Here is a 12,439-nt window from a genome sequence, read left to right on the forward strand (position 1 = left end):
GAAGAATTGGTAGGGGAAGTAGAAGTGGGTGGCAACCTGGGCAGCAGTGACCATGAGATGGTTGAGTTCAGGATCTGACAAAAGGAAGAAAGGAGAGCAGCAGAATACGGACCCTGGACTTCAGAAAAGCAGACTCTGACTCCCTCAGGGAACAGACGGGAAGGATCCCTTGGGAGGCTAATATGTGTGGGAAAGTAATCCAGGAGAGCTGGCTGTATTTTAAAGAAGCCTTATTGAGTGCGCAGGAACAAACCATCCCAATGTGCAGAAAGAACAGCAAATATGGCAGGCGACCAGCTTGGCTTAACAGAGAAATCTTCAGTGAGCTTAAACACAAAAAGGAAGCTTACAAGAAATGGAAACTTAGACAGATGACTAGGGAAGAGTATAAAAATATTGCTCGAGTATGCAGAGGTGTAATGAGACAGAGCACAAGTGGAGTTGCAGCTAGCAAGGAATGTGAAGGGTAACAAGAAGGGTTTCTACAGGTATGTTAGCAACAAGAAGGTGGTCAGGGAAAGTGTGGGACCCTTACTGAATGGGGGAGGTAACCTAGTGACAGATGATGTGGAAAAAGCTGAAGTACTCAATACTTTTTTTGCCTTGGTCTTCACAGACAAGGTCAGCTCCCAGACTGCTGTACTGGGCAGCACAGTATGGAGAGGAAGTGAGTAGCCCTCAGTGGTCAAAGAACAGGGTAAGGACTATTTAGAAAAGCTGGACATTCACAAGTCCATGGGCCCAGATCTAATGCATCTGAGGGTAATGAGGGAGTTGGCTAATGTGATCGCAGAACCATTGGCCATTATTTTTTGAAAACTCGTGGCGATCGGGGGAGGGTCCTGGATGATTGGAAAAAGGCAAATATAGTGCCCATCTTTAAAAAAGGGAAGGAGGACAATCCAGGGAACTAAAGACCGGTCAGCCTCACCACAGTCCCTGGAAAAATTATGGAGCAGGTCCTCAAGGAATCCATTTTGAAGCATCTGGAGGAGAGGAAGGTGATCATGAACAGTCAACATGGATTCACCAAGGGCAAGTCATGCCTGACCAACCTGATTGCCTTCTATGATGAGATAACTGGCTCTGTGGATATGGGGAAAGCAGTGGACGTGATATATCTTGACTTTAGCAAAGCTTTTGATATGGTCTCCCACAGTATTCTTGCCAGCAAGTTAAAAAAGTAAGGATTGGATGAATGGACTTTTAGGTGGATAGAAAGCTGGCTAGATCGTTGGGCTCAATGGGCAGTGATCAATGGCTCGATGTCTAGTTGGCAGCCGGTTATCAAGCGGAGTGCCTCAGGGGTTGGTCCTGGGGCCGGTTTTGTTCAACATCTTCATTAATGATCTGGATGATGGGATGGATTGCACTCTCAGCAAGTTTGAGGATGACACTAAGATGGGGGGAGAGATAGATATGCTGGAGGGTAGGGATAGGATACAGAGAGACGTAGACAAATTGGAGGATTGGGCCACAATTGGGCTGATGAGGTTCAACAAGGACAAGTGCAGAGTCTTGCACTTAGGACAGAAGAACGCCATGCACTGCTACAGGCTGGGGACCGACTGGCTAAGCGGCAGTTCTACAGAAAACAACCTAGGGATTACAGTGGACAAGAAGCTGGATATGAGTCAACGGTGTGCCCTTTTTGCCAAGAAGGCTAAGATCATATCGGGCTGCATTAGTAGGAGCACAGCCAGCAGATTAAGGGAAGTGACTATTCCTCTCTATTCAGCACTGGTGAGGCCATACCTGGAGTACTGCGTCCAGTTTTGGGTCCCCCACTACAGAAAGGATGTGGACAAATTGGAAAGAGCCCAGCAGAGGGCAACAAAAATTATTAGAGGCTGGGGCACGTGACTTATGAGGAGAAGCTGAGGGAACTGGCCTTATTTAGTCTGCAGAAGAGAAGACTGAGGGGGGATTTGACAGCAGCCTTCAACTACCTGAAGAGGGGTTCTAAAGAGGATGGATCTAGGCTGTTCTCAGTGGTGGCAGATGACAGAACAAGGAGCAATGGTCTCAAGTTGCAGTGAGGGAGGTCTAGGTTGGATAGTAGGAAAAACTATTTCACTAGGAGGGTGGTGAAGCACTGGAATGGGTTACTTAGTACAGCAGTCTGGGAGCTGACCTGGTGGAATCTCCATCCTTAGAAGTTTTTAAGGTCTGGCTTGACAAAGCCCTGGCTGGGATGATTTAGTTGGGGTTGGTCCTGCTTTGAGCAGGGGGTTAGATTAGATGATCTCCTGAGGTCTCTTCAAACCCTGATATTCTATGAACAGCAATACTAATTCTCACTAAACACACATGGTATGGTATCCACACAGTCTGGTGAAAGCTGAAAGGTCTCTCTTACCTGGGAATGCATTGATATCAATGACTGCATGCTGGCCGGTCTGATTGTTAATGATAATATCAATCCCAAAGAGGGAAACCCCCAGAGCCTGTCTCAGTGCCTTGGAGATCTCCCGGATGACGTCATCATTTGGCCGTTCAAACACACCTTCGATTTTATCAAGCTACCATGAAAAAAGACAAAGAGAAACAACTGAGGGGTTCTGAACCGGGCTCTCTCTTTAGTGTACGTGTTGATTTACAGAGCTTCCCCATTCTATATCCGGTAAGATCCAACTGCAGGGAAGAAGCCACAAGAGCTTTTCTTGATTTTGCATCCTACATACATTAAATGTTAGGCTCTTCTACTGTACTCAGTGGGCCTGATTCTCTATTTGTTACACTGGTGTAACTCCATGGAAATCAATGGATATACACACCAGCACCGAGCTGAATGGAGAATTAGACCCAGTATCTTAAATATTAGACACCCATTTTAAAATCAAAAGAAAACTGCAGCCTCTGCTCCTGCACTGCAGATATTCTGCCTTTCATCATGTGCGTTTGATAAGCTGATTTAAAATTAAACCTTCCTTAAGGGACTGATTAAGGGGCTGACAAGAATGAGTTACTTAACAGAAGGTGTTAAGGTGCATCACTACTGTGCTCAGTGTTTTGGGGCACTGCTCAGGGCAGTTGTCTAATAAGGGAGGTCTCTTGTATGGGTTTGAAGTCCGAGTTATTTTAGAACAGTTTATTATTAAGAGTGACTCGGGTCACTTGTGAATGTGAAATTTAATCACACATTTCTTAGTCAAGAGGCTGAGCAATACAAGTACTGTTTTGTGTACAGAACAGCTGTGTATATATCCAAAACATATACATAAACATATACATCACAAAATTTAGCCACTGGAAGGGATTTATGATTAGTTCAGTGACATGAATAATATTTAGCATGTCAATTAGGACACTGCAATTCCACATCTGGTCACTGTATTAAACTTTTGACTACAAACTAACGAGATCACATGAATCAGAGAAGAATCTGGAGACAAACTAGGGCCCAGTTCTGCAAGATTACTTCAGTGGGAGTTTAGAGTGCTCAGCATCTTGTAGAATCCAACTTTACTTTGGCTATTAACAGGGCTAGTCATAAACACAATAAAGGTGTGCTTGGGGTTAATGTACTCTGAGGATATATAGAGGTGTAGCCTACTGGTCAGACCTCAGGAATGCTTACATTCTAGGTGCATATCTTTGTGGTCTGGGGCAATTCACTTAACTTCTCTGCTTTGGGTTTTCCCTGTTTGTCAAATGGGGATACCACTCCCTTACCTCACAGGAGTGCTATAAGGATTCATTAAGGCTTACAAAATTCTCTGGAGAGGAAAAGTACCAGACATTATTACTCAGGACCTTTCCTTTCCCCATCTGGACTGGCTTTCAGTTAAGACAAAGCACAGCAAAGCAGCACACAGACATGCAGCAGCATCTCTGCTTCCACAACAGAAAGGAGGAAAACCTTGTAAGGGATATCAAATGAACAGGGAAACACAGCTTTAAATTGTGCTGGTTCTAAGTAGCAAACAGATCTCAATTTGCTATCTGGGAGCTGACAGGACACAATTCATGTACAAGAGTCACTATTCATGAATACCTTTATAAGAAAGAGAGATTCGTTTTCTATCAATGGTAAAAAAAAAAGACCTGGAGTACTTACTGCTGTTAAGACAGAGGAGGATTCTGGCTTCGACACATTGTGGCTGTTGAAAAATATTGATTCTCTATCTGAAATTAAAAGAAAGTTATAAATGAACTGATACTTGGATTTGAATTTTAAAAGGATTGGTTTATGCTGTATGCAACACTAGGTGGCAGTGCAACCCCAGGAATCTAATCCAGCTCAATAGCTGATAAAGTTCTCCACTCTGTCACAGGGGGCATGGATCAGCGTTCATGTCGCACTCCCTGTCAGTACCTAGCCCAGGCTGGGAAGCTAATGATCCAACTACTGGACCAAATTTGATGATGAATCCTGGTCACGTTCCATCTGAGGCACATTGTGCATGTACCAAGATGACTCTGTCACGCAAAGCTTCCTTTTGCACACAAGCACCTGCCCATGGCAGAAAACTTAGCCCAAGATTCACACAGCTTCAAGATCTCAGGCCACAGATAAGGTAAATAAATGTGTGTATGTGTGTGTGTGAGAGATATAGAACTGGTTTCATTTCTGCACTCAGATAAATCCCACTCATTAAAGAATGTTTTCTGTAAGTTAATGAAATCAGTCCTAGGAAATGGTTAGGAATTAAAGGGACCATTCAACTGGAAACGTACAAGATTTCATTACATAACAGATGATTTCATGGTCGGCACTAGATCCACCCAAGCAAGTGCAGGGGAGGTATAAATTATACCTCCCTGTACCCAAGGTGGACCCCCATGATCCACAGAGTAAAATTCACCCCAGCGGAGGGTAGGCAGGAAGGATCTTTAATTTGAAGACACCACAGCAGCCCTGCAGTGGAGGCTGCTCAAGGAATTGAATTAGCACATCCTCCAGCCATGCACCCTCCCAGGCCAATTTATCCTCCTACAAAACCCCTCCAACGGCGGGAAAGGGGTGGGGGGGGTGGGGGGAGGAATGTTGTGGCAGCTTTCCATTATGACAACCTGTCCTCTTGGGCTTGCCAGAAGCCACCGCCATGGTATACATAAACCCAGAAGTGAATCTGGGACAGCATCAAAGCAAACATAATGTTGAATGTGCAGAGTTATCACACACTTGCTGCATGATGTAGCATATGTTTCTACTAGGCTGTTCCCTCTGCAGACTGGATCACAGCAGCTAATCACAGCCACAAGCTTAGTGCGCTTTATTGTGGGAAAGATGCAGGAATCATGGGAGGCAAACCCAAAACAATCTGTGACTTTGGTAACATATTAGAGAGCAGTAGCCAAGATTTGAGGCAGGTAGGTGGCTAGCCCAAGATATTTAAGTGATCTGTGGCCTGATTTTTCAGAGGTGCTCAGCAGCTTTGAAAACCAGCCAGTGTGTGCTTAGTTGTCCATAACTATGCACGTTCTTGAGAAGCATGGACAGATTAGAGTTGGACTTGGGCAAAGCTGGTGGGACATAAAAACAAACCTGACTTAGCGGAGGCTGAATATCCTACCGCCAAGACCTGGAGTTGAACTGCAGAGCTGAGACCCTTAGCCTCAGGAAAAGATGAAGTGAGCTGCCCTTTAAAATGTAGGCTTTTTAAATAAAGGGAATGTCAAGATAAGTCCTGAGATATTGTTTCAAAGGGGATTGATCCCCTTCTAGCGTTCCATGCCGACCAATCTAACCAATGCAACCCTCCTAGCCAGAGGAAGGAATGCCAGGGAGCATGAAGAAGGGCAGGAGCAAAGAAGCAGCCCCAGAAGGAAAAGACGTCTATTTGTTAAAAATCCTCATGACACAAAATGACAAACGTCCCACAAGATCTCTAGTGAGGATGCTGCCAGGCCAGCTTTATTCTTCCTGTTCCAGTGCTAATCACTGAAGGAGCTCAGGAGGTGGGGCCAAAGGGCATAAATTCAAATACCCTGTCTCTGCTCCTACTTCGTAAGACTTCACATTTCTGCAATCAGCTAGTGTAGACCCTTGAAACAGTCAGACCTGCTTGATCCCTTGTTCATAACATGTCCCTTGCCAGCAGCAGATTTTAGGCCAAGAAATCCAGACTTGGAATCCAGGGATTCATTGAAACCAGTCTGCACATTTCATTTTAACATGGGATTCAAAATTAACATTAAAACTTTAGACTAACAAGCTAATGGCTGCATCTAAGGCACTGGCTTTCATAAAGATGCCTTAAAATGAGTTGATACTTCAGTACATTTCCCTAATGCTAATTTCTCATACTAGCTGATAAACATATCACTATTTCACTCATACTAGTCCCACTAAACATTTTCTGCTTCCTATAGCCATTGAATGTAGTTCTCAATTCCTCAGGGTATGTCTACACTACGAATAAGGTCGAATTTATAGAAGTCGGTTTTTTAGAAATCGGTTTTATATATTCGAGTGTGAGTGTCCCCACAGAAAATGCTCTAAGTGCATTAAGTGCATTAACTCGGCGGAGTGCTTCCACAGTACCGAGGCTAGAGTCGACTTCCGGAGCGTTGCACTGTGGATAGCTATCCCACAGTTCCCGCAGTCTCCGCTGCCCATTGGAATTCTGGGTTGAGATCCCAATGCCTGATGGGGCTAAAACATTGTCGCGGGTGGTTCTGGGTACATATCGTCAGGCCCCCATTTCCTCCCTCCCTCCCTCCGTGAAAGCAAGGGCAGACAATCGTTTCGCGCCTTTTTTCCTGAGTTACCTGTGCAGACGCCATACCACGGCAAGCATGGAGCCCGCTCAGGTAACCATCACCCTATGTCTCCTGGGTGCTGGCAGACGCGGTACGGCTTTGCTACACAGTAGCAGCAACCCCTTGCCTTGTGGCAGCAGACGGTGCAATACGACTGGTAGCCATCATCATCACGTTCGAGGTGCTCCTGGCCACGTCGGCTGGGAGCGCCTCGACAGACATGGGCGCAGGGACTAAATTTAGAGTGACTTGACCAGGTCATTCTCTTTAGTCCTGCAGTCAGTCCTATTGAACCGTCTTACGGTGAGCAGGCAGGCGATACGGATTGCTAGCAGTCGTACTGTACCATCTTCTGCCGGGCAGGCAAGAGATGAGGATTGCTAGCAGTCGTATTGTACCATCTTCTGCCAGGCAGGCAAGAGATGAGGATGGCTAGCAGTCGTACCGTACCATCTTCTGCCGAGCAGCCATGAGATGTGGATGGCATGCAGTCCTTCTGCACCGTCTGCTGCCAGCCAAAGATGTAAAAGATAGATGGAGTGGATCAAAACAAGAAATAGACCAGATTTGTTTTGTACTCATTTGCCTCCTCCCCTGTCTAGGGGACTCATTCCTCTAGGTCACACTGCAGTCACTCACAGAGAAGGTGCAGTGAGGTAAATCTAGCCATGTATCAATCAGAGGCCAGGCTAACCTCCTTGTTCCAGTAAGAACAATAACTTAGGTGCACCATTTCTTATTGGAACCCTCCGTGAAGTCCTGCCTGAAATACTCCTTGATATAAAGACACCCCCTTTGTTGATTTTAGCTCCCTGAAGCCAACCCTGTAAGCCGTGTCGTCAGTCGCCCCTCCCTCCGTCAGAGCAACGGCAGACAATCGTTCCGCGCCTTTTTTCTGTGCGGACACCATACCAAGGCAAGCATGGAGGCCACTCAGCTCACTTTGGCAATTAGGAGCACATTAAACACCACACGCATTATCCAGCAGTATATGCAGCACCGAAACCTGGCAAAGCGATACCGGGCGAGGAGGCAACGTCAGCGCGGTCACGTGAGTGATCAGGACATGGACACATTTCTCTGAAAGCATGGGCCCTGCCAATGCATGCATCATGGTGCTAATGGGGCAGGTTCATGCTGTGGAACGCCGATTCTGGGCTCGAGAAACAAGCACAGACTGGTGGGACCGCATAGTGTTGCGGGTCTGGGACGATTCCCAGTGGCTGCGAAACTTTTGCATGCGTAAGGGCACTTTCATGGAACTTTGTGACTTGCCCTGCCCTGAGGCGCATGAATACCAAGATGAGAGCAGCCCTCACAGTTGAGAAGCGAGTGGCGATAGCCCTGTGGAAGCTTGCAACGCCAGACAGCTACCAGTCAGTTGGGAATCAATTTGGAGTGGGCAAGTCTACTGTGGGGGCTGCTGTGATGCAATCAAAGATCTGCTGATACCAAGGGTAGTGACCCTGGGAAATGTGCAGGTCATAGTGGATGGCTTTGCTGCAATGGGATTCCCTAACTGTGGTGGGGCCATAGACGGAACCCATATCCCTATCTTGGCACCGGAGCCCCAAGCCGCCGAGTACATAAACCGCAAGGAGTACTTTTCGATAGTGAGGCAAGCTCTGGTGGATCACAAGGGACGTTTCACCAACATCAATGTGGGATGGCCGAGAAAGGTACATGACGCTCGCATCTTCAGGAACTCTGGTCTGTTTCAAAAGCTGCAGGAAGGGACTTTATTCCCAGACCAGAAAATAACTGTTGGGGATGTTGAAATGCCTATATGTATCCTTGGGGACCCAGCCTACCCCTTAATGCCATGGCTCATGAAGCCATACACAGGCAGCCTGGACAGTAGTCAGGAGCTGTTCAACTACAGGCTGAGCAAGTGCAGAATGGTGGTAGAATGTGCATTTGGACGTTTAAAGGCGCGCTGGTGCAGTTTTCTGACTCGCTTAGACCTCAGCGAAACCAATATTCCCACTGTTATTACTGCTTGCTGTGTGCTCCACAATATCTGTGAGAGTAAGGGGGAGACGTTTATGGCGGGGTGGGAGGTTGAGGCAAATCGCCTGGCTGCTGGTTACGCGCAGCCAGACACCAGGGCGGTTAGAAGAGCACAGGAGGGCGCGGTATGCATCAGAGAAACTTTGAAAACCAGTTTCATGACTGGCCAGGCTACGGTGTGAAAGTTCTGTTTGTTTCTCCTTGATGAAACCCCCCGCCCCTTGGTTCACTCTACTTCCCTGTAAGCTAACCACCTGCCCCTCCTCCCTTCAATCACCGCTTGCAGAGGAAATAAAGTCATTGTTGCTTCACATTCATGCATTCTTTATTCATTCATCACACAAATAGGGGGATGACTACCAAGGTAGCCCAGGAGGGGTGGTGGAGGAGGGAAGGAAAATGCCGCACAGCACTTTAAGCACAGCACTTTAAAAGTTTACAACTTTAAAATTTATTGAATGACAGCCTTCTTTTTTTTGGGCAATCCTCTGTGGTGGAGTGGCTGGTTGGCTGGAGGCCCCCCCACCATGTTCTTGGGCGCCTGGGTGTGGAGGCTATGGAACTTGGGGAGGAGGGCGGTTGGTTACAGAGGGGCTGCAGTGGCAGTCTGTGCTCCAGCTGCCTTTGCTGCAGCTCAACCATACACTGGAGCATACTGGTTTGGTCCTCCAGCAGCCTCAGCATTGAATCCTGCCTCCTCTCATCACGCTGTCGCCACATTTGAGCTTCAGCCCTCTCTTCAGCCCACCACCTCTCCTCCCGGTCATATTGTGCTTTCCTGCACTCTGACATTATTTGCCTCCACGCATTCGTCTGTGCTCTGTCAGTGTGGGAGGACAGGATGAGCTCGGAGAACACTTCATCGCGAGTGCGTTTTTTTTTTCTTTCTAAGCTTCACTAGCCTCTGGGAAGGAGAAGATCCTGTGATCATTGAAACACATGCAGCTGGTGGAGAAAAAAAAAGGACAGCGGTATTTAAAAAGACACATTTTATAAAACAGTGGCTACACTCTTTCAGGGTAATCCTTGCTGTTAACATTACATACATAGCACGTGTGCTTTCGTTACAAGGTCGCATTTTGCCTCCCCCCACCGCGTGGCTACCCCCTCAACCTTCCCCCCACCCTGTGGCTAACAGCGGGGAACATTTCTGTTTAGCCACAGGCAAACAGCCCAGCAGGAATGGGCTCCTCTGAGTGTCCCCTGAAGAAAAGCACTCTATTTCAACCAGGTGACCATGAATTATATCTCACTCTCCTGAGGATAACACAGAGAGATAAAGAACGGATCTTGTTTGAATGCCAGCAAACATACACTGCAATGCTTTGTTCTACAATGATTCCCGAGTACGTGTTACTGGCCTGGAGTGGTAAAGTGTCCTACCATGAAGGATGCAATAAGGCTGCCCTCCCCAGAAACCTTTTGCAAAGGCTTTAGGAGTACATCTAGGAGAACCGCGAATGCCAGGGCAAAGTAATCCTTTCACATGCTTGCTTTTAAACCATGTATAGTATTTTAAAAGGTACACTCACCAGAGGTCCCTTCTCCGCCTGCTGGGTCCAGGAGGCAGCCTTGGATGGGTTCGGGGCGTACTGGCTCCAGGTTCAGGGTGAGAAACAGTTCCTGGCTGTCGGGAAAACCGATTTCTCCGCTTGCTTGCTGTGAGCTATCTACCACCTCATCATCAACATCTTCGTCCTCAAAACCTGCTTCCGTATTGCCTCCATCTCCATTGAAGGAGTCAAGCAACACGGCTGGGGTAGTGGTGGCTGAACCCCCTAAAATGGCATGCAGCTCATCATAGAAGCGGCATGTTTGGGGCTCTGACCCGGAGCGGCTGTTCGCCTCTCTGGTTTTCTGGTAGGCTTGCCTCAGCTCCTTCAGTTTCACGCGGCACTGCTTCGGGTCCCTGTTATGGCCTCTGTCCTTCATGCCCTGGGACATTTTGACAAAGGTTTTGGCATTTCGAAAACTGGAACGGAGTTCTGATAGCACGGATTCCTCTCCCCAAACAGCGATCAGATCCCGTACCTCCCGTTCGGTCCATGCTGGAGCTCTTTGGCAATTCTGGGACTCCATCATGGTCACCTGTGCTGATGAGCTCTGCATGGTCACCTGCAGCTTGCCACGCTGGCCAAACAGGAAATGAGATTTAAAAGTTCGCGGTTCTTTTCCTGTCTACCTGGCCAGTGCATCTGAGTTGAGAGTGCTGTCCAGAGCGGTCACAATGGAGCACTCTGGGATAGCTCCCGGAGGCCAATACCATCGAATTGTGTCCACAGTACCCCAAATTCGAGCCGGCAAGGTCGATCTAAGCGCTAATCCACTTGTCAGGGGTGGAGTAAGGAAATTGATTTTAAGAGCCCTTTAAGTCGAAATAAAGGGCTTCACTGTGTGGACGGGTGCAGGTTTACATCGATTTAACACTGCTAAATTCGACCTAAAGTCCTAGTGTAGACCAGGGCTCAGGCTTCACAACAGAAAGCTGTTCTTCTTCCAAAAAGGAAATTGCAGCAGACTCAATTAACACCCTTCAAATGATCTCTGTTGATTTATAACCGTACCTGTTGATAACTACAGGAGGACCTTAGCTCAGCAGCTCCACTCCGCTTATCTCAAAAATAGTTGCCAACTAGAACCAAATGAAAATGATCAAGTGTATTTCCCCTGAGAATTTCAAGAACTGGCCCTTACATGAACAAACCAGGAGGCTCTGGCATGGGAGAACTCAACTGCTCTTACTTTAAACACAAACAAAAAATGAACAAGATAAAGACAGGGACAGGAAGTTCCAAAATGATAGAATCCAGGAATTTCCCCTTTATCTTGCAATTATAACTCAAGACCAAATGACAAATGGACCTACTGAGTGTTTAGAGAGTTTCTAGTAAAGGAGCTTTCTCCACTTCCACAATGACATAAAACCCAGCTTTCAATAGGTAAGATTCAGGTTAATTTCACATAAACATTTACTATAAGAACTCTGTTCAGATGTATTCCAGAGCAGATGAGTTATCTCCCTTCCTGTCGAAATAACACAGAGGAGGAAATACAGCATGTAAAAAGCAGATGCTTTAATTTTAGCAGCCTATTCAAAAACATTTTTCATTCAGGATCTCTGCTGCCAAGGGCCTCTGAGCTCATGCTAGCATTTAAGCTGGCGCACAGGTACTTTACCTGAAATGCCTGCCGAGAAGTTTTTTAAAGATGGTCTTTTTACCACAGTGTAGGACTCCCCGACCACAAACACTTTATACAGCACAGCGTTGTGATTGATGAAGCTCTGAATCACGCAGGGGGGCTGGATGGCCTTCAGGCCTTCCTGGTTGAATATGATTGCCATCTGAAACACAAAATGCAAACACAGTTCTCCACAAGGATTTGGGCTTTCATTTATTTCACTTTTTTCTGTTGTCTGGCTGAAACATGTGATGTGGGGGAAAATCTATCCAGGGATAATAACCAAGTGCAAATCCCTTTTCAGCAGCTAGCTTCTCTTTTATTACTTTACTGCTACAATAAGCCTAAATCCCTGAGGGCGTTATCAGCGTGGCTTTCAGTTGCACATATCATTTTAAATTAAGATTCTTTTTAACATGTACAACGGCATTTTATCTTTGTTAGTTATGCAACAATCCCAATTTGATTTTTAATTTAAAATCAATAAAATATCTGAGTGACGGAACCTGGAAAATACCCATCAGATTACGCAGGAAGTCCG

At 46.6% G+C, this 12,439-nt stretch overlaps 2 protein-coding genes across 5 annotated transcripts in view; both read right to left on the bottom strand.

Annotated features, from left to right (window-relative positions):
- ITPK1 (inositol-tetrakisphosphate 1-kinase) overlaps positions 1 to 12,439 on the bottom strand; it is a 243,707-nt gene that overhangs the window by 14,203 nt on the left and 217,065 nt on the right. For all 4 annotated transcript variants that reach the window (XM_077819302.1, XM_077819299.1, XM_077819300.1 and 1 more), the window contains 3 exons: positions 11,896 to 12,061; positions 4,061 to 4,128; positions 2,360 to 2,522 (listed from right to left, as the gene is read on the bottom strand). In XM_077819302.1, coding sequence (XP_077675428.1) covers positions 2,360 to 2,522; positions 4,061 to 4,128; positions 11,896 to 12,061 — 397 coding nt within the window. The remainder of the gene's footprint in view (positions 1 to 2,359; positions 2,523 to 4,060; positions 4,129 to 11,895; positions 12,062 to 12,439) is intronic.
- Positions 9,021 to 11,889, bottom strand: LOC144266115 (myb/SANT-like DNA-binding domain-containing protein 7). The gene is made up of 2 exons (XM_077819303.1): positions 10,251 to 11,889; positions 9,021 to 9,663 (listed from the first exon to the last, which is right to left on the bottom strand). The coding sequence occupies exons 1-2, from the start codon at positions 10,825 to 10,827 to the stop codon at positions 9,578 to 9,580; spliced, it is 663 nt and encodes a 220-aa protein (XP_077675429.1). The 5' UTR covers positions 10,828 to 11,889; the 3' UTR covers positions 9,021 to 9,577.

The sequence above is a fragment of the Eretmochelys imbricata genome, chromosome 6 (genome assembly GCF_965152235.1).
Source record: "Eretmochelys imbricata isolate rEreImb1 chromosome 6, rEreImb1.hap1, whole genome shotgun sequence".
NCBI classification, from domain to species: domain Eukaryota; kingdom Metazoa; phylum Chordata; order Testudines; family Cheloniidae; genus Eretmochelys; species Eretmochelys imbricata.

Excerpts from the sequence above, each read along its gene's own strand:
- LOC144266115 (XM_077819303.1), bottom strand. The coding sequence starts at position 10,827 with ATGCAGAGCTCATCAGCACAGGTGACCATGATGGAGTCCCAGAATTGC. Across the intron at positions 9,664-10,250 it reads AGGCGGAGAAGGGACCTCTG|CTGCATGTGTTTCAATGATC; the intron begins GTGAGTGTACCT and ends TTTCTCCACCAG.